At 36.1% G+C, this 19,506-nt stretch overlaps 7 protein-coding genes and 1 pseudogene across 10 annotated transcripts; 5 read left to right on the forward strand and 3 right to left on the reverse strand.

The window, feature by feature from the left end:
- The first annotated feature begins 3,923 nt into the window (after positions 1–3,923).
- LOC104782880 (defensin-like protein 4) lies at positions 3,924–5,802 on the forward strand. The gene is made up of 3 exons (XM_010507942.3): positions 3,924–4,007; positions 4,148–5,349; positions 5,502–5,802. Exons 2-3 carry the CDS (start codon positions 5,283–5,285, stop codon positions 5,711–5,713), a joined length of 279 nt encoding a protein of 92 aa, XP_010506244.1. The 5' UTR covers positions 3,924–4,007; positions 4,148–5,282; the 3' UTR covers positions 5,714–5,802.
- A 770-nt stretch (positions 5,803–6,572) lies between these two features.
- Positions 6,573–7,142, forward strand: LOC104782879 (defensin-like protein 194). Its single transcript, XM_019245058.2, has 2 exons — positions 6,573–6,679; positions 6,821–7,142. Exons 1-2 carry the CDS (start codon positions 6,613–6,615, stop codon positions 7,033–7,035), a joined length of 282 nt encoding a protein of 93 aa, XP_019100603.1. The 5' UTR covers positions 6,573–6,612; the 3' UTR covers positions 7,036–7,142.
- Positions 7,143–9,936: 2,794 nt separating this feature from the next.
- LOC147946367 (defensin-like protein 194 pseudogene) lies at positions 9,937–10,662 on the forward strand (annotated as a pseudogene). Its single transcript, XR_015596332.1, has 3 exons — positions 9,937–9,963; positions 10,080–10,170; positions 10,336–10,662. The product of XR_015596332.1 is annotated as a defensin-like protein 194 pseudogene (transcript).
- An 842-nt stretch (positions 10,663–11,504) lies between these two features.
- On the forward strand, positions 11,505–12,112 carry LOC104782877 (defensin-like protein 197). The gene is made up of 2 exons (XM_010507939.3): positions 11,505–11,661; positions 11,739–12,112. Exons 1-2 carry the CDS (start codon positions 11,607–11,609, stop codon positions 11,948–11,950), a joined length of 267 nt encoding a protein of 88 aa, XP_010506241.1. The 5' UTR covers positions 11,505–11,606; the 3' UTR covers positions 11,951–12,112.
- A 438-nt stretch (positions 12,113–12,550) lies between these two features.
- LOC104782876 (defensin-like protein 194) lies at positions 12,551–13,186 on the forward strand. Its single transcript, XM_010507938.3, has 2 exons — positions 12,551–12,709; positions 12,852–13,186. Exons 1-2 carry the CDS (start codon positions 12,640–12,642, stop codon positions 13,067–13,069), a joined length of 288 nt encoding a protein of 95 aa, XP_010506240.3. The 5' UTR covers positions 12,551–12,639; the 3' UTR covers positions 13,070–13,186.
- A 13-nt stretch (positions 13,187–13,199) lies between these two features.
- On the reverse strand, positions 13,200–16,549 carry LOC147946368 (uncharacterized). Its single transcript, XM_087511911.1, has one exon. The coding sequence runs from the start codon at positions 16,363–16,365 to the stop codon at positions 13,507–13,509; it is 2,859 nt and encodes a 952-aa protein (XP_087368037.1). The 5' UTR covers positions 16,366–16,549; the 3' UTR covers positions 13,200–13,506.
- A 201-nt stretch (positions 16,550–16,750) lies between these two features.
- LOC104782883 (peptidyl-prolyl cis-trans isomerase FKBP16-3, chloroplastic) lies at positions 16,751–18,506 on the reverse strand. 3 transcript variants are annotated; one of them, XR_015597686.1, is made up of 7 exons: positions 18,331–18,500; positions 17,774–18,054; positions 17,587–17,670; positions 17,461–17,510; positions 17,286–17,378; positions 17,106–17,180; positions 16,751–17,011 (listed from the first exon to the last, which is right to left on the reverse strand). XR_015597686.1 is itself a non-coding variant. In XM_010507944.3 (7 exons), the coding sequence occupies exons 1-7, from the start codon at positions 18,365–18,367 to the stop codon at positions 16,892–16,894; spliced, it is 696 nt and encodes a 231-aa protein (XP_010506246.1). In that variant the 5' UTR covers positions 18,368–18,506; the 3' UTR covers positions 16,751–16,891. The 3 variants fall into 3 exon arrangements, 2 of the variants coding, with proteins under 2 accessions (XP_010506246.1, XP_087368038.1); XM_010507944.3 differs by having other exon boundaries at positions 17,286–17,334; positions 18,331–18,506; XM_087511912.1 differs by having other exon boundaries at positions 17,286–17,334; positions 17,769–18,054; positions 18,331–18,504.
- Positions 18,507–18,672: 166 nt separating this feature from the next.
- Positions 18,673–19,320, reverse strand: LOC109132629 (defensin-like protein 22). Its single transcript, XM_019244394.2, has 2 exons — positions 19,196–19,320; positions 18,673–19,028 (listed from the first exon to the last, which is right to left on the reverse strand). Exons 1-2 carry the CDS (start codon positions 19,254–19,256, stop codon positions 18,841–18,843), a joined length of 249 nt encoding a protein of 82 aa, XP_019099939.1. The 5' UTR covers positions 19,257–19,320; the 3' UTR covers positions 18,673–18,840.
- Positions 19,321–19,506: the final 186 nt, after the last annotated feature.

Raw genomic sequence — 19,506 nt, forward strand, 5'->3', positions numbered from 1 at the left:
AAGGAGGTTGATGTTCCATTATTAACTTTCACCTTGTAAAGCTGCTGAGCAAGCGATCAATACTTTAAAAGTTTTTGCCACATCCAGGAACCCATACTTGTGGTGGATTTGAGCTCCCAGAATGAACGATTTTTCAGTAGAGTTACAGAGATCCACTTGCTCCAGAGAGAGTTTTGGCATGTCAGTATCCGCTAAATAAGTTTTAGACAACTAACTTTGTTAGCTATTTTTAGAGACTGGAATCTCAAACCACCCTCGTTTTTTGGCGGACAGACCTCTATCCAAGAAACCTTTGCTTTCTTGGCACTCAATTCAGGATCAGACCAAAGGAAAGCAGAGCATAATCCATAAATTTCTGTTATGCACCCACTAGGAAGCCTATATGCAGAGATCCAAAAGTTTAGTGTTCCAGAGATTACCGAGGCAAGAAACTGTAGGCGGCCTGCGTAGGAGAGATGGCGTGCACTCCAAGATGTCCGACGAGTTCGTATCTTTTCCAACAGGGGTAAACAATCAGCCAAGGACATTTGCTTTGGGAGTAATGGGAGCCCGATATAACGTACTGGAAGCTGGCCATGAGAAAAGGGGAAATGATGAAGAATATCTAAGCGACAGACGTCCGACACTCCAGCTATGTATATAGTTGATTTTTCAACACTTATGCGCAGCCTTGAGATTGCAGCGAACCAATCAAAAAGCCGGAGAATGCCTTCCACAGACTGCTTTTGTCCATCCACTAAAATCATCAAATCATCGGCAAAGCACAAATGTGTCAATTGTATAGATTGACATTTAGGATGATAGCCTATTTCCTTCTCAGCCGCTGCCTTATCCAGGAGTTTAGACAACACATTCATACAGATGACAAACAAATATACACAGCTTAATCCAATGAATAAACTGTGTAGGAAGTGCCAATGCCTTAAGAGTGTTTAATAGGAAGTCCCATTGTATTGAATCAAAAGCTTTTGAAATATCAATTTGCATCGCACAGCGTGGTGAGACCGTGTCCTTGTGATAATCTTTAACGACTTCGGAAGCAAGCAGAACATTCTCCAATAACAACATGTCCTTGACAAACGCAGATTGGTTCGAGGCAATAAACTTTGGCATTATCACCTTTAACCGATTAGCAATGATTTTGGAGATAACCTTATATATCACGTTGCAGCAGGAGATAGGCCTATAATCCTTCATTCTACTCGCCGATTCTGTTTTCGGGGTTAAAGCCAGAATCGTGGTATTAAGACCCTTCGGCAAAAAACCTTTCTCAAAAAAGGATTGGATGGCAACAGTGAAGTCACCACCAAGAATAGGCCAAGCTGCTTTGTAAAATTCAATGGTGTAACCGTCTGGTCCGGGAGACTTGTTAGATGGCATGGAAAAGAGAACCTCTTTAACCTCGGATGTCGTCACTGCTTTGATGAGCATATCTTTATCCACATCAGAATATCGATAAGACAATAAGCTCTGCAAATTATCCACCGACATACCACAATAGTCCTCCGGGGAGTGGGAGAGAAACTCTTTAATGAATCTCTCTGCCTCCTCTTTGATATCAACTGGTTGCGTCAGTACGACACCCTGTTGGTTTGTTATTTCCCGAATGGTGTTCTGCATTTTTCTCTGTTCTGCCGTACGATAGAAATAGGCATTGTTCTGATCACCCACATTCAGCCAATGAATTTTTGATTTTTGTTTCAGATAACCCTCCTCCAGTTTAGACAAGAAGTCCCATCTTTGAAAAGCTAGTGCTTCCTTTTCCATTCGCTGAGACGAGGGATTTGCTAAAGTGGCTTCCTGCCGAATACAGAGATCCTCAAGAGCGTCCCTTGTTCGAGCAGTAATGCCTGCTAGATTTTCTCTCCCCAGACTATGCAACACTGACTTTAATCCCTTAAGCTTCTTAGAGAGGCGAAACAACGCAGATGTGGACACAAACAACGGTGCTGAATTTTGCCAAAACTCTTGCACATGTGCTTGAAACTGCGGTAGTGAAGCAAGTACATTTGAGAACTTAAATGGCCGCCGTTTCTTTAGTGGTTCAGCTCCTAAACAAATTCGACCCTGAGAATGATCTGAGCAACCCCCTGAATCAAATGCACAATAAGAATGGGGGAACTGTTGCATCCAGTGATGATTAACCAACCCCTGTCCAGCTTTTTACATATTAAATCACCATTCCTCTTGTTGCACCATATGAATTGGGAGCCATGGTGCTTGAGATCCACCGGAGAACAATACCGGACTACCTCTTGGAAATCCCTCATACCAGAACGAATCATTGGATTATCATCAAATCTGGAATGCTCTACTTCGTCAAGTGTTTCATTAAAGTCACCATGGCTTATTACGGAATAAGGGAGAGTCATTATGAGCTTTCATGTCCTCCCAAAGTTCCTTCCTACTCTCATCCGTGTTAAAAGCGTAAACAAAAGAGCACATGAATTCCTCTGTTTTACCTGCAAGTAGGACCTAAAATGTAACCATCTGACTGCTTTTAAATACCGGAGTTAGCCTTGTAATTGGACTCCATAGAACCCAAATACGCCCTAATCGATGATGTTCATAATTCGACATAAAAAACTAATTTGGAAAAACTTTATTTACAAGTCTTTAGGCGTTATTCTCCTGGACTCGCGTCTCCAATAAACACCCAAAGTGCATCGACTTACTATGTACCCAACTGCGAATGATCGAGTGTTTTGACATTGTATTTAACCCACAAACATTCCAGAAGAACCCATACATTAAGGTTTCTTTCTCGTGGACTTTTTCTTCCAAGTTGAGACTTTGCTTTCTTTCCTGGTTTGAGCTTCGATGAGAAATTTATGAGCAGACTTGGAACCACGAGGTAGATGGTCTGACACTATTCTCTCCTGCTAATCTCTGATTATTCAATTCTACTTAAATCTGCTTTGAATAATCAGGGATTAGTTTTCTTCTTCTTCTACTTAAATCTGCTTTTAATAAAAGTTGGTGTAGATTTTTAACAATCATATAACATCATCCGTTTCATTAATCAAACAAAGTATGATTATCATCGGTTGCTAGTAATTTGTAAATAACCTTCACTGTTTTAATCCAGTCCACACGTAAACAGACAATAATGTTATTACTAGTAATTGTAATTTGTAAATATATAGATATTGCGTCTTGATTTATTTATTTTGCGCATTATCCCTCTAAATATCAGATTTTTTTCACCCGTAATAGTTATTTATATCGCACCTTATAAAACGAGAGTCAGACAATAATAGAGGTAGAAAACAAATATAAATATCAGAATCTTTTGGTTTGAAAGAAAGAAATAATGGAGCAACCACGTGAAAAAACGTCTTTTACTGCAAATCGAGAAATACTAGATTTGTATAATCTAGAAAGGACCGTCGCTGACACTGTCATAGACATTTTTTTTTTCCTTGTTTGGCTCCGAGTGTTATTCGTACTTATATAGTATACATAATTTTACAAAAATGAAGCAAAAAAAAAAAAATTAACTTAAGCATGTATTGGGTGTTTTTTTGAAAGAAATGGCACTGGATTAAGCTTCTGTAACTTTTACGTACATGCAACTAAGTAATACTTAGATTAGATATAAGTGGTTACTTTTTTTTTAACAATCGGTAGGATTATTTGCATGCATGGCAGTTCTAAGCCAAGTGTTAGAGGAGCTTGAGCAAGTGGCTCATGGAGGAAAACAGTTTTTAAGCTTTAATGTGTACTAATAAGTTAATAACAGTCCTGGTTGGGTCTACTACAAAAATAATGCATAAAGCCATAGTGATGACAGGTAAATGACTTGTGGTCACGAGGCTCCACACAACAACCGACAAAAAATAAATACGACGACAATAAGTGCTGCTGAGCATGAGTCCATTTACATACACATCAAATTCAATTCAAAGTGAAACAGAGAGAATAGAGACTAATCAGAGAGAAGATGGGCATGGCAACGAAGTCAGTTTCTACATTCGCCATCTACTTCATCCTCCTGTTTGTCTCTGGTAAATTATTGTAACTTACCACGTACTCACATATTTGTTAAACTTTGGGGTTCATACGATCCAATCCATAAAAGTATTTCTAAGGTCCGTGATCGCAGCATGCAACTTTCCATTATATGTGCTTAAATTTATCTGAGCAGAAATAGCTGAGATAGGAGCTCAGGATGGTAGCCAGTGCCTGAAAGAATACAGCGGTGCGCCTTTAAGCTATTGTACGGCAAGGATTTATCCATCGCTGTGTTATCATAAGTGTCGTTCGGTAAAGAGCGCGAAAGGTGGAAAATGCAATGGTCTTAAATGTTTCTGCGATTTCTGCAGCGGCAAACCTTCTGCGATCAGTTTCTAAGCAATGTTTGCATCTTGCATGTCATGTGTAATGGTTTGTGTAATAATGAAAGGTAAATGGTCCAACAAATAATGTAACGATGTAAGTAAAATCCAAATAAAGAGACGTTAGACTTTGATTGTGTTACTACTTACTAGCTAGAAGACATGATATATACGTTAGAGACAGAGAGAGACTCTGGTTTCTGTAAATCTGATTGTCACTCACGAGTGAACAAGAGATCTTTTATTTGAATTACTAGATGATTGATAAAAGTTTTAATTAATGATAATTATAAATTTATATTATAGGTCTGAGATCTAAATGGTAACACATATACTGAAAAATGGTTGAGGAATTGGAAGAAAATCAAAAATGTTAATCAGAGAAATTGAGGAAAATTTGAGGAATCGAAGAATTAGTGTAATCGATGAAATTAGGATATTTGTGGTTTTTTACAAAATTCACTGTGGATTTTTTAAAATAAATTAGTTTTTAAAGTTTTATTTTTCTTTTGTCGGATATCAGCTTTTTATATGTGTGTATTAGGTGGTTTGTCGTGTTGTTAATAGGATAATGGCCATAAGGTCCTTTTCATAAAAAGTTACGTAACAATCTTTTTAAAAATAAACAAAAAAAAAGTAATAATAATTTTTCTTTAAAAAAACAATTTGATAAAGATTCGTAAAATTTCATTGTTTTCTTGGTCAAAACTTTGGTAGTCCCCAAATTCACCCAGAGTGAGGTCTCCTAGAAATATATATATGTCAAACCGATTTAAACCGGAACAAAACCTATATATTCCGGTTAATTTGAAGAGTGTGGTGATGACTAATGGCAGCTGTTGACTCGTGGTAATTAGTTTATAAATAGCACCACATCAATTGTTGAGCATCAGTACCTTTACAATATAATTAACCCCAAATTAAGAAGAGAGACAAAGAGAGAGAATGGCCATGGCAACGAAGTTAGTTTCTACTCTCGCCATCTTTTTCGTCCTCGTTTTGATGATCTCTGGTAAACTAACTAACCTTCGGTATTCTCGCATGTTTGTTTTAACTTTATGATTCATAGGGATCCATACATATATGTATAGTGTATTTCTCGCAGTCATATATGTGAACCTTCATTTGCTTAACTAACTATATGTGTATCTAAATTTGGGACAGAAGCTCATGCTGACGAGTGCCTGAAAGAATACGGTGGTGATGTTGGTTTCCAATTCTGTGCGCCTCGGATATTTCCGTCGTTTTGTGTTTCAAGGTGCCAAGCAGACAAAGGTGCTAAAGGTGGTAAATGCATCTGGGGAGATGACGGTGTTAAATGCTTATGCGACTTCTGCGGCGAAGAACTTACCGAACAGTTTATAAGACAAGTTTGAATCTTGCAAATGTCATGGTTTGCATAATAATCCAATAAATAATGTAACGATGAATAATAATATAAAGCAACGACTTTGCTTTTGGGTTACATCGGTTTCCGTAATTCTGGTTGTTACATGTGAACAAGAGATCTTTTAATTTTAAAATTAGTAATTGATATGAGATTTTTTAATAACTCACAAAATATAAATATTTTTGTCGGCCACAAAAACTCACGAAATAACAAAATCGTATATATATATATCGGTCATAAATCGTAATCTTCCAAAGGATTATAATTTATTATATGTTCGATGTATATCATATACGACAAGAAAAACATCATATGGCGTCCGATTAATTTTAAGACTAATAGTAGTTAACTTCTGTTGAGTCATGTGACGTACTGACGTGTGAACAACTTCACAACAGTAATCGTCGGAATCGCTGGGATCGGACGCGGTCAAAACACGATCGGAGCAGCGTTTGGAGTTGCTACTCAGGTTTTTCTCAGCCTCCTAATTAAAAAACGATTACTTTTGTCTTTATCTTTTTTATTGAACTGATGAACTATGTTGTAATCTTATCTTTTAACTCTTAAAACTCTATGGCCTAACAAATCAGCCATGTATCTTTCATTTTATGTATTTTCAATAGAATACTTTTTATTACAAAAACATAACATGTATGTTAGTGATCTACTATAGAAGATATTGCCTACAAGATTTTTTTATCCAAGAGGTTCTGGTCCACAGCCTACTATAGATTTTTAGTGATGACAAGCTAACGACAAATTATCCACGTGACGTGATAAATACTCCGTCTCAACGACAAAGATAAATAGCGCGCAACAAGGGTTGAGCACAATACCTACATTTACACACATCATTAACTCCGAAGTAAAAGAGAGAAAGAGAGAATGGCCATGGCAACGAAGTTTGTTTCTACTTTGGCCATCTTTTTCATCCTTGCTCTGGTTATCTCTGGTAAACCAACAAACTCCGTAGTATTTTCACAGTTATTTTTATTTTGTTGTTTTATAGGATTCATAGTGTATTTCTTGCAGTCATATATGTGAATGTTTTCATTTGCTTAAGTATATGTGTATATATAATATATTTGTGTAGGAATGCCTAAGACAGAAGCGCGAGATGATGACGACTGCCTGAAAGAATACACCGATGCGCCTCCAATATATTGTATGGCTAGGATTTATCCGTCATTGTGTTATCATAGATGCCGTTCGGACAAGGGCGCGAAAGGTGGGAAATGCGAGGATCTTAAATGCTTCTGCGACTTCTGCAGCGACAAACCTTACAATCAGTTTCTAAGCAATGTTTGAATCTTGCATGTGTAATGAAAGACTCAAAGGTAATTAAGTGGTCCAAGAAATAATGTAACGATAAATAATTAAAATAAAATAAGAAAACGCTTAGACGTTTCGCGTTTGCTTGTGTTATTATTATTTATTAATGTCTAAATGATGATAAGTGGATGTGGATCTCCTTAAAACCGATCTCGCACAAGTTATAGATGAAGCATGCATGTGTCAAGAAGATTTCCATCTAGTCTTCCTCTCTTTCAGCCTTCGAATTGCAAACCAAGTTGAAAAAATCGCTTTCTTTCTTAGTGTTTTCTACTTATGATACAATTTCATATATATATGCTTATGATGAAGATTGGGTTCAGAGTTTTATGCTGATGCTGTAAACCCAAAGGAATAAAATGAGGTTAGATGCGACTTCGGTTTCCTCACGGGTGAAGAAGGGAACTTTTACTAAAAAGAAAAAGAAAAAACAGATAATCTATATATAATAGATTAAAATATGTATATATATATATACTCACTAAAAGAAAGTAACTAAAACTAATATTGTTCATATATCATAATCTCCTACGAAGTTATAATTTAAATATTAATTAAACATATGTCAAAACTGTAACATCCCGATTTTAATAGGTGGGCCAGTTTATTCTGTTACTAAGATCATTCCATTAAAAGGTCCAAATGAAGCAAAATGATCAAAATGACAAGGTTATATGTATATTGTGAGTGTGTCTCGCGGATACTATGCGTGTTTGTTTGATGGATAGATATTCTGAATCTATGCTAAGTAATAGTTGTTGATTATATTTGGAACGTGATTATTATATTTATAGTGGGCAGAATTTGATTTCCTCACTGAGAAAACAAGTTTACTCATCTCTTTATTTCCCTTTTTCCCAGATTAGTAATTTCAAGAGTTGCATTTTAAAGTTTATCCGTGGGTGAATTAAAAAAAAACGTTTTTGGCCAGACTAAATGGATTACATGTTCTGTCTTTTGCGACGGTACGGGTGTTACAAAAACCTTCATAGACTGACTCGATGGTTTGTGAACATTCTGGCGGAAAACTATTAAGGTTTGACAAAACTATTGATTAGTTTTTGCCATTTACAATGTACTATATTATCTATAAATAAATAAACAAAGTAGAGGAAAATCGAGTATTTGATAAATAAATGAGAGGCAATAATCGAGTTAAAAGTTACAAAGATCGAATTTCAATTATGTTGGAACTTATTTACAATTATGTCATTGACATTAAATATATTAAATATAATCAATTGGTTTAGATTCGATTACCTTTCTCGAAGGATTTTTTAAACAATTAATTCTCCCTAATCACATCTTTCATAAACAATTAGAATCACTACCGTTATCATTAAATATTCGATTCCTAATTAACTAAATCTATATATACATTTCCCAAACTTCCAAACAAATTTTTCCCACTACTCACATTTCCTAAACAACCAAGATTTACTAATCTCATTTATCTATTAACAACAATATTTCTCCCATAATCCAATTTTCAAAAAATAGGCCTACACATAAAACGTATTTGATTTATCTTTGAGGAAGATCACAACCAAGATTTGCAATGTTAACACATTGATTTTCAAGCATATTTCCAAAAATAAACAGATTATACAGTTTTTCTCTCTAATTACCTGCTTAATCAGAATTTTTATTTTGGATCGACTTAATCGTCAACCTATAAATACTACAAACCTAAATATCGATTATACATCAACTATCACAACTACATAACTCTTGCAAGCAACCTTAAATACTCTCTAGTTATTTACCCAATGAATGCTAAGGTTGCCTTCCTTAAATATTTTCCATCCTACCAAAATTTATTTATAGTAAAGTAAGACTCTGTGTAAAGTAATGTACACCAACGTACATATAATTAGATGGTTCATTTGTTTTACCAGATTCTATGGTGTATAATTTCATGTTTTAAATGCAATATACCACAAAATAACTCTAAAATTAACAATCTAAATACAAATATATGATCTTAAACACATCAACAAACAGTTATAATTTAAAATTTAAAAGTTTTAGATTAAGAAAAAATTATACTGCCGTATACTGCGGATGCGGATGAAGATCTAGTTTAGTCTTAGAAGAAAGAAATAATGGAGCATCAAAAGGACCACGTGTGTCCCTTACAAGAAAAAGAAATAAAGGACCACGTGTGAGACAACAAAACAAAATTAAATAAAAGGACCACGTGAAAAGTGAAAACGATGTCTTTACTCTTTAGGATTGCCTTATCTAGAAGGGACCATCAGTGTTTCAGAATTTCAGTTATTTGTTTTTTCTACCCTTTTTGGCTTCGAATATTTAATTTTGTTTAAATACAAGTATCTTAAGTAAAATCAACAAATTAAATAAAGCATTCAGGCAAAGGAACAATGAAGTCTATATCTCTCCATCTTCCTTTTTCCTGTATGATACGTTCATATGCATGAATTGTCTGGCATAGTATGTTATCTGTTCATATGTGTTAGGTATAATAAAGTCTAACAACAATGCATTTGCTAAAAAAGTAGGAACTTCTGTTTTATAGACTTATAGTAATCATGCATATGATCATATCAAGACTTTTTAGGAATATGAAAAGATAAGTGACAATCGGTAGGATCATTTACAAATAGCAGATTAGCACACCCGGTTTAAATTAGCTAGTGTTGAAGGAGCTTGAACACAAAGCCCACAATACTTTTACAAAAAATTAATTAATGTATATTATACGGCCCCAAATTGTAGGAAAACATTATCTTTTTAAAAATTTGTATTGAAGTAAATAACATGCATATTGGTGATTACTATAAAAGATATCGCCTACAAGATTTATTTTTTTAATCCAACCTAGAGGTTCTGGTTCACTCTACTAGATGTTCAGTGATGACGGAGCTAACAACATTTATCATCGTGATAAATGTTATGCCTCAACGACAAAGAGCCCCACAAGGCCACAACAAGTGTTAAGCATCTGTACCTATATGTACACATACATTATCAACTTCAAAGTGAAACAAAGAGATTAGAGACTAGAAAGAGAGAGAGAGAAAACAAGCAAGGAAACGAAGTCAGTTTCTACCTTGGCCATATTTGTCATCCTCTTTTTGGTCATCTCTGGTAATTAAGTGGTAAATTAACTACTAACTCCGTATTTCTCACATATTTGTTAAAATTTGTGATTCATGCGATCCATAGACTATTTCTCTTGGTGATCACAGAAAGTTTCATGATATGTGACTTTTATTTGCTTAAATCTATATATGCATGTATATACACGAGCAGAAATATCCGAGATAAAAGCGCGGGATAGCAAGTGCATGAAAGAATACGTCGATGCGCCTGCAAGTTATTGTATGCTTCTTATTTATCCGTCAATGTGTTATCATAAATGCCGTTCGGACAATGGCGCGAAAGGTGGGAGATGCGTTGATCTTAAATGCTTCTGCGATTTCTGCAGCAATAAATCTTTCGCTCAGTTTCTAAGCAGTGTTTGAATCTTGCATGAGTAATGAAATAATCAAAGGTAAGTGATCCAAGAAATAATGTAAAAATAATAATGTAACAATAATTAATTACAATAAAATTAAGAAACGCTAGCCGTTTCACGTACGTTTGCTTGTGTTATTATTTTTGGTTTAATGCTTCTGTTATTATTACTACTAATTAATGTCTAAATGATGGTAAGTGGATGTCGATCTAGCACAAGCTTAGATCTACCTGTGTCGAAGAAGATTTTCATCTAGCTTGTGCGTATGAAGCTATTTTTGCTTTGGATACGCAAACCGAGTTGCAAAAATCGCTTTCTTTCTTTTTGTTTCCTACGTATAATGCAATTTCAGATGCTATTGTGCCAAATTGGCTTCAGCTTTATGTTGAAGCTGTAAACCCCAGGAATAAAATGTGGTTAGATATGATTTTAATTGATTCATGCATGAGTAAACCGTGTCTGTTTAGTCCAGCCCATATATCCGAAGAGAATAAAGTGTCTAATTTCTGAAAATGGACGGATACAATTATTGATTGTAAATACTAAATACATATTGAGTGTTGATTTTTTTTTGCTCTTTATTCCTCCAGATATCAGGTATTTTCATGTAATTTACTGACCGGTGGTAGTTATGTATTTTGAACTTGTAAGGTTCGATAAAACTAGTGATAATTTATTTTTGTCATTTACTTATCTACTGTATATGAGTATATCCTATCTTAAAAATAATAGATAAAGAAGTAAATAACTAGAAAAACTCGAGTGTTTTTGTAAAAACGGGAGATAATAATCGAGCTAAAAAGTCCAAAAATCGAATCTTTTGGTTAAAAGAAAGAAATAATGGAACTTCAAAATCACCACGTGAAAGACATCTTCAGAATTCTAGATTTGTCAAATCTAGAAGGGACCTCAGATATTTGTTTTTTTTTCTTTTCTTTTTGGTTTCGAATATCATTTGTTTAATACTACTATGTTAATATATACAAATCATTTGACATCATTATAAAACACAAATTGGCCGTACATTCTTCGTCGAAGTAGCAATAAGCATTAAGGCAAAGGAAGAATGAAGTCTGTTTCCATATTCCTTGTTATGTTCGTCTTCTTTGTCGTCGTTTTTGGTAAGTACTTGTGACTTAATCTTATATAGTTACTAGTTACTACATTACTACATATACAAGATGATCACTATATGCAGAGGCACCAGAGAAGATTGAAGCCGGTGACAAGTTCAAATGCGTGGTTGAGTACGGGGGAGACGTAGGTCCCACGTTCTGTAACCCTAAATTCTTCCCAACGCTGTGCCGTCAAAACTGCCGGAGCTTCAAAGGTGCGAAAGGTGGTAAATGCGTGAAGCAACCCAAACACAAACCTATCAAATGCTTTTGCGATTACTGCAAAGACGACTAATCTTTACAAGCGCATCAAACCGCCCCCTTCTCGCCGTATAGACGTTTGTAATTCCATATATATATATATATATATTTATAAATGTATCCTTGAAATAAGGTCCCAACATTGTCATGCATGTATTGAGTATTGTCGGCATATATAATATGTTATCCTTTCATATGTGTTAGGTATGCTAATTAATAAATTATAACAATGCCTCTTGTTATAGTAATCAAGCATATCAAGAATTATCAGGAAAATGAAAAGAGAAGTGACAATCTGTAGGATAATTTACATATAGCAGACTAGAAGACCCGGTTCTAAGCTAGTGTTGGAGGAGCTTGAACACAAGGCCCTCAATATTTTTACAAAAACTTAATGTATAATATTATACGGCCCAGATTGTAGAAAAACAGTATCTTTTTATATTTTGTATTGAAGTAAATAACATGTATATTGGTTATCTACTATAAAAAATATTGCCTACAAGATTTTTTTTTTATATACAAACTAGAGGTTGTGGACCTTGTGGTCCGGGCCGTCCGGCCTAGTAGATATTTTAGTTATGACGGATAACGACAATAATCCTCGTGATAGATGTTATGCCTCAACGACAAAGATAAATAACACCACAGCTACAAGGGTATGAGCCCTGCATTTTACACATATATACATTATCAACTCCAAAGTGAAAGAGGGAGAAGAAGATGGGCATCGCAACGAAGTCATCAGTTTCTACCTTGGCCATATTTTTCATCCTCTTCTTAGTCATCTCTGGTAAATTAACTAACTCCGTATTCCTCACATATTTGTTTAAATTTGTGATTCATACGATCCATAGAGTATTTCTCTTGGTGATCACAGAAAGTTTATATATTATATATGTGACTTTTATTTGCTTAAATTTATATATGAGCAGAAATATCTGAGATACAAGCGCGAGATGATGACGAGTGCCTGAAAGAATACACCGATGCGCCTCCAAGCTATTGTCTGGCTTATATTTATCCGTCATTGTGTTATCATAGATGCCGTTCGGACAAGGGCGCTAAAGGTGGGAAATGCGATGATGATATTAAATGCTTCTGCGACTTCTGCAGCGACAAACCTTACAATCAGTTTCTAAGCAATGTTTGAATCTTGTATGTGTAATGAAAAACTCAAAGGTAATTGAGTGTTCCAAGAAGTAATGTAACAAATGAATAACTAAAATAAAAATAAGAAACGCTAGACGTTTCACGTTTGCTTGTGTTATGATACGATTTGCTTATAGAAAAGGATTTGATAAATTATAGAATTGGAATTACAAAAGGAACTGAGGATTTTGTTAATGGAGCTCCTCCCACTCCCCCTAAAAGACCTCACCAAATACTTGATAAAGCTCTCTAACCCTCTCTACATTGTATATATAGATAGACAAAAGAAATAAGCTAAACCAGCCCCGATTTACTCTCACACTAAACCTTTGTTAAGTTGATACTTAAGAAAAATATGATTAAGCCATTGAACTGCTTCTATCAGTACCCCTACCTTTGAAAACAACCTTGTCCTCAAGGTTGAAATGAGCAAACTGTTTAGCCAACCCCTTCTTTGAGCTTCCCAGGACATTCAAAATATGGCATCACTTCCCGCTTCAGCAACAACTCTTCATGCCCTGTTTTCAGATTGTCCCTGGCCTCCAAATCCAAATTCAGCTCTGATATGACTTGGAGATTTTCCTTTAGCTGCGCCAACATTACGTCTCTTGCTTGTATCAGAGTCTCACACGTCAACATGTCTTCAATTTCGTCATGACTAATATTCTCTGCGAAAGAGGACACTGAACTAGGCAACATGATTATCTGTTTGGCCGTGACATCATCCAGTTGAAACACCATTTCTATCTCCCAAAGTTTTTGCTCCAGATAACGAATTTTCCACGCCATGCCATTCTTTTCTTTTTCCCGTTCAGCCACCTTGTTTAGATAGACAATAAGAAACCCCCTCTTCATCAGCTTAACTTCTATTTTTCCACTAATAACAGCCACACTGATTTTTAGCACTATTTTAAATTCATTCGCCCTTCCACTTGCAGTAGTGTAGGCAAACTCATCCACTTGCAGTATTGTAGGTAAATGAAACTGTATGCTTCTGTTTGCTGAGACCTCCATTGCAGCAACAATTTCCAGAGAAGAATCACCACCACCCATGAAACCTGCACTAAGAACCAAGGGAACTATCTCCAAGCTAACACCCTGCCTCCCATCCAACGCTTTCAAGCCCGCACTAAATAGTTCTTCAATTCCCAGCACTGACAACTGAATCCATTTGTTAACGTCAATGCAAACTGCATGTCTTGTGGTAGCAATGGCAAGCTCTTTACCGAGCGATAAGGCCCATGTTCTTTTGAAATATGTCGTTTCCATTAACCCTTTGCCTAGTGGAGTTTCTTCTTTCGTATACGTTCGCAACACCCAAGTGTTCCTGTACTTCTTTTTAAATTTGACTCTCTTCCCACTAGTCATGGAATGCTTCTTATCTACTGTCATCAATTCCCATAACAGCTTCGACTTGCGCTTATGTCGAAATTTGTGTCTCTTTCTACTAGACCAACTCATCATCTCCATTGCCGTTCTGATTCCCACTTTCAGCACGTCCAAGATCACTTGATGCATTTGTTTGTCATGCTCCTCTAAATACGTGACAACCCAGCTTATCAACCCTATTATGTCAGTCATTTCGCCAACTGTCATGTACGTCATGTCAAGGCTCTGCGATCCTCTCACTGTCTCCATTCTTTCACGTATGAACATGTTCAATCTTCGAAGCCAGATTAGCTTTGTCCAGTCCAGCTTCACAGTTTTGCACTTGACCCTATGTGGCTTGGTATAGTCTATCTTCCTCTCTACCTCAACATGTTCTCCTTTCCACGACTCTTTCTTACACCATTCCTGGAAGCGTTTCTCATAATACTTGAACTTGAGTATAAAGTTCAATGTCAAGACAACCTGATTTCTAGAGAACCTCTCTTTATTCTTCTCATGCTTGTTGCGTTTTTGCTTGAATTTGTGTTTCCTCCAGTTGGCGAGCTTCTTCAAAACTGTTAGATATCTCAACGACAGCTTTTCATACACCCATTGATGAACATATAAGTAGTGCGTGATACCCTTGCTCGCATACTCCATCTTCATCATGTTTTTCTTCTGTTGTGCGTGATACCCTTGCCACAACAACCTTTTGTTGAACGTTCGGTGGTGCATCTTCATCTTGACACATGTCTTCTTATTCCCCATCTCAACCGAATCTTTCAACAGACCACAGTTCCACCATTTTGCAACAATTTTCAGCCTCACTCTTTCACTTTTCACACATCCCTCTGCCACTCCATGTGGGTTATAGTTATTTGAATGATTCTTCCATCGCTTCTTCTTTTTCTTTCTCGTGACTCTATTATCTCCCCTCAACCTTTTGTTAAATACTTGGCTGGCAGATAGCAAATGATAGTTTTTTCCAGCATAGACCAATATAGTTGTGTCTGGTCTGTCATGTATGTTCTTCATCTGGATTCGAGAGGTCCCCAATTTCATTATTCCAGCTTTGTATTTAAACCCCTTAGCCTTTGTGAACTTCTTCCGAATTCTCTTCGTGGTAGTCTTTTTCCCTCTTTGAGACAATTCCTCGAACACCTGGTAGGCATGATTTGGCTTTGCTGCTTGTTCCCTATGGTTTCGATGTTCCTCTAACACCAGCGGCAAATAGAAGTTCATATGTTCTTCTATTCTCTTTGTCAATAGCTCCACAAAGCCTGTATCTCCTTTGAGTTTGAAACCACTTTTAGACCCATCAATCTTTGAAAACGTTTTCCATCTCTTCTTCTTTTTCTTCTTTGTGTTCACTTTTCTTTCCATAGGCATTTGATCGAACACTTGGTGGACATGTTCACTCTTCTCAATATCTGGCTCTTTTTGCACACCCATTTGTTCTTTTTGGAAGATATTATCCAACGGTATCAACAGATCTTCTTTTTCTGCGACTCTTTGACATACCACCACTTCTGCTGCTGCAGTCTTCTCCTTCTCTTCACCACTTGGTTTTTCAAGACACTCCTCAGTCTCTAGGAGATATTTCTCTAGCTTGACCAAACAGCTCGTCCATCTGCTCATCGTAGAGTCAAATTCATCACTCTGCGTTAGATCAACCACAACGCTCTCTTTCCCTTTGCTGAGTCGTTGAAGCAGACCGATCTTGATCTCATTCCAGCTTGTAAACGCAACATGTGACTCCTGGAACCACAATAGAGCAACACCTTCCATAAATCCATATGCAAAAGAGATCTTTGTCTCTTCTGTGAATCCATGGTCCGTGAAGTAATCTTCAACCCATGAAATCCACATCGTCGGATCTTCATCACCATAATAAACAGGAACCTCCACAGAACCATCACCATCTCCCATTGGGTCGAACTGCTCTGATACCAATTTGATATGATTTGCTTATAGAAAAGGATTTGATAGATTATAGAACTGGAATTACAAAAGGAACTGAGGATTTTGTTAATGGAGCTCCTCCCACTCCCCCTAAAAGACCTCACCAAATACTCGATAAAGCTCTCTAACCCTCTCCACATTGTATATATAGATAGACAAAAGAAATAAGCTAAACCAGCCCCGGTTTATTTTCACACTAAACCTTTGTTAAGTTGATATTTAAGAAAAATATGATTAAGCCATTGAACTGCTTCTATCATGTTATTATTACTAATTAATGTCTAAATGATGATAAGTGGATGTCGATCTCGCACAAGCTAGATCAAGCTGTGCCAAGAAGGTTTCGCACAAGTTTTATAGTAATCATGCATTTGAGGAAACTGCAGTTTCTACAATAAATGTAATATTCATCAATGGAATGAAGTACAATAAGATCATATCATACATAGAATCTTGTAATTGTGTATTGAAATTTGCACTTAAAAAAAGAGTTTCATTCCTCGTCTGACTCAAGGCCTGGTATGTACTCTAAGCTCACATCAAATACCACTGGACTGTTTGGTGCAACTCTAGGCCTCCCTGGAGCTGAGGTTAGACCCTTTGGAAAGGCCAACTTATGGTGTAACATTTACAGAAGAAAAAATGCAGAAAGTTAGAAGCTCTGTTACATCAATTGATTACTGTGTATAATCTTGATGAACACTTACAGGCCCTGGAATGTATAGTCTGCGTTTGCCACCTGCTTTCATGCTCAAGATTCCTTCATCAAGTCCCTTGATCACCTGTTCAAAAGTATCAGAAACTACCTTTGTAGCTAAAGCTAAATCCTTTACTCTGATCTCTATGAACTTTGTTATCCAATAAGCTAATGTAGATCCAAAAATTACCTGGCCAGACCCAACTCGAAAGAGATACGGTAGACCTTTCTCCAGGGAACTGCAATTGAGTGAATGTGACCATTTGGCAGTAGATTCATTCAGCTAATATGATTTCACGATAAAAAAACCAATCCATTAAAGAAGATCAAAATGTTCTGTTTTTGAATGTATTGAGAAAGATCACCTGTCAAAAATTTGCCCTGATGGAACCATAGCCACATAATTAGCAGCAACCTACAAACAACATTTTGAAACGTTTTACATATATCTCACAACAGTTTTTACAATGGTTTTGAATCATTCCTTTTACCTGAAAACCAACCGGGGGAGTCGGGCCTCTACCGACTTTGATATCTTTATACTGCAGTCCTGATTCTGTGGTTACCATTGGAACCTTCACTCATATAAAAACAAAAGAGAAACCCTCATCAGTCTCAAAAAAGGTTTCAATATATAGAAAGGCCCAAAAAGGTGTTTTTAGTGTGATCTCACCATACATTTTCAAGCTCTTTCTCGCATTCAGCTTCACAGAGTCTTGGTTTATCTTCTGGAGGCAAACCAGCTGCATAAGCCGCAAGTGTGCTCATTGACAATCCTCCTGACACTCCGAGTACTAACAGCATTGCATCTCTACGAGTAGAGAGACTATTGAATCTACAGCTATGCTCTCTTGTTTCTGAAGGGATGTTTCGAAGCTCATACTTGACTCTTGTAGCTACTATATGTCTCGATGTATTTGGATTCTTCTTTACAGAGAGACCATCTCTAGATGCTGAAACTAAATTACATAACTAATAATGTCAGATTCCAAAAGAACCCAATAAAAACATGTGAGTAAAGGAATTGTACAATTCTAATTGCAACCATGCACGCACACAAATGAATGAAGCCGGTTTAATCTGAACTAAACCGCCCTGATTAAGAGATTCAACAAAGGTGAGATTTTTATCTCTGAGAAACCCAAAATCGCAAGTGGATAAGAACATACGAAAAATCTCAACTTTGTGAAACAAATCAATCAAGATTGTTCAGAAGCTTAGGGGGAGGGTCTTACCTAGAGGTAGCAGGAGAGACGGAGAAGAAGCTGCCATTTAATTTTCAGTTTTAAGCTCGAGAAATTTTTACGATTTGATTTGGGCAATTTGGATTTTGGACAGAGGAAGCTTATTAGTGGATAACGAAATCTCTGGTTTTTGGTTTGTGCCTACGGTTTCTTGCTGACTTGTCTTTTCCTTTTTTTAAGTTCGATAGAGATATAGAAACATAAAACGTCAAGGAGTGGGTCATCTAAAAGTTGCAACGGCAAGTAGTTTGTTTTTTTTCCTACATATTTAAGTGGGGTCCACTTCCTCATCATGCAAAACGCTGTCGTCTAAACTTCCTCCGGCGGTTGAATTAGAAACGCATATCATATGATTAAAAAAATATCCAAACTAGGATAAGAACATAGTTCCAATTATATATGTTGACATAACCAACAGATATATTAACTACATTTATTAGGAAAAAAAAATGAAATGGTGATTGCATGCAAATAGATGGAAAGATTAACTTAAAGGGATCCTTAACAGAAACAATGGCATTGTCCTCCATGAGGAAGAGGTTTGCATTGACCACCTTTGCCATTATCGCAACCATTAAGACACCAAGTGTTGCATCTGTCCTCATCTTGAGATGTATTGCATTTGCCGAATTTTGGATGTGAATTGCAGCACAACGAACCACTCTCCGTTGAAATCGACCCTTCAACATCTATAAATTAAAGAAAAAAAAAAGAAAAATTAAAAGCTATCTAGATCAGATCATATAAGCGTATAAATAATACATAAGTATATACATTTGCTAACTATACGTTAATTCACGCTCGACCTTACAAAGAGTTGTCATGAAAAAACTTAAAAGTTTAGCCAAAAACTAACCAATGGAGAAAAGGAGAACAAGTAGCAAAGCGAAAGACACGAATTTCATGGTTGTGGCCATCTTCTTGAATCTTGATCTTCTTTCTCGTTGTATAATAGTGAACTTAAGTTTGTTTTTCTCTATGTTTTTCGTGAAATGGCTATGTTCTCGATCTATTTATATTTGATTTCGCCTTGTTTATATGATTCCATGCATAAATGAAAATCTTACGTTTTTTAGAGATTCAAATAAGAAAATCAATGTTATTCCTGAATCAATGGATGGTGAATTTTTACAGTCAATCAGCTTTTCATTTCAAAGATAGAAATTA

Source organism: Camelina sativa, chromosome 4 (genome assembly GCF_030686135.1).
Source record: "Camelina sativa cultivar CO46 ecotype springtype chromosome 4, ASM3068613v1".
NCBI classification, from domain to species: Eukaryota; Viridiplantae; Streptophyta; class Magnoliopsida; order Brassicales; family Brassicaceae; genus Camelina; species Camelina sativa.

Coding starts and splice junctions, on each gene's coding strand:
- LOC104782876 (XM_010507938.3), top strand. CDS start 12,640: ATGGGCATCGCAACGAAGTCATCAGTTTCTACCTTGGCCATATTTTTC. Junction 12,710..12,851: donor CCTCTTCTTAGTCATCTCTG/GTAAATTAACTA, acceptor ATATATGAGCAG/AAATATCTGAGATACAAGCG.
- LOC147946368 (XM_087511911.1), bottom strand. CDS start 16,365: ATGGGAGATGGTGATGGTTCTGTGGAGGTTCCTGTTTATTATGGTGAT.
- LOC109132629 (XM_019244394.2), bottom strand. CDS start 19,256: ATGGCCACAACCATGAAATTCGTGTCTTTCGCTTTGCTACTTGTTCTC. Junction 19,029..19,195: donor TGTTCTCCTTTTCTCCATTG/GTTAGTTTTTGG, acceptor TTTAATTTATAG/ATGTTGAAGGGTCGATTTCA.
- LOC104782880 (XM_010507942.3), top strand. CDS start 5,283: ATGGCCATGGCAACGAAGTTAGTTTCTACTCTCGCCATCTTTTTCGTC. Junction 5,350..5,501: donor CCTCGTTTTGATGATCTCTG/GTAAACTAACTA, acceptor AATTTGGGACAG/AAGCTCATGCTGACGAGTGC.
- LOC104782879 (XM_019245058.2), top strand. CDS start 6,613: ATGGCCATGGCAACGAAGTTTGTTTCTACTTTGGCCATCTTTTTCATC. Junction 6,680..6,820: donor CCTTGCTCTGGTTATCTCTG/GTAAACCAACAA, acceptor ATATTTGTGTAG/GAATGCCTAAGACAGAAGCG.
- LOC104782877 (XM_010507939.3), top strand. CDS start 11,607: ATGAAGTCTGTTTCCATATTCCTTGTTATGTTCGTCTTCTTTGTCGTC. Junction 11,662..11,738: donor CTTCTTTGTCGTCGTTTTTG/GTAAGTACTTGT, acceptor CACTATATGCAG/AGGCACCAGAGAAGATTGAA.
- LOC104782883 (XM_010507944.3), bottom strand. CDS start 18,367: ATGGCAGCTTCTTCTCCGTCTCTCCTGCTACCTCTAG. Junction 18,055..18,330: donor GTCTCTCCTGCTACCTCTAG/GTAAGACCCTCC, acceptor TATGTAATTTAG/TTTCAGCATCTAGAGATGGT. Junction 17,671..17,773: donor GCGAGAAAGAGCTTGAAAAT/GTATGGTGAGAT, acceptor ATATGAGTGAAG/GTTCCAATGGTAACCACAGA.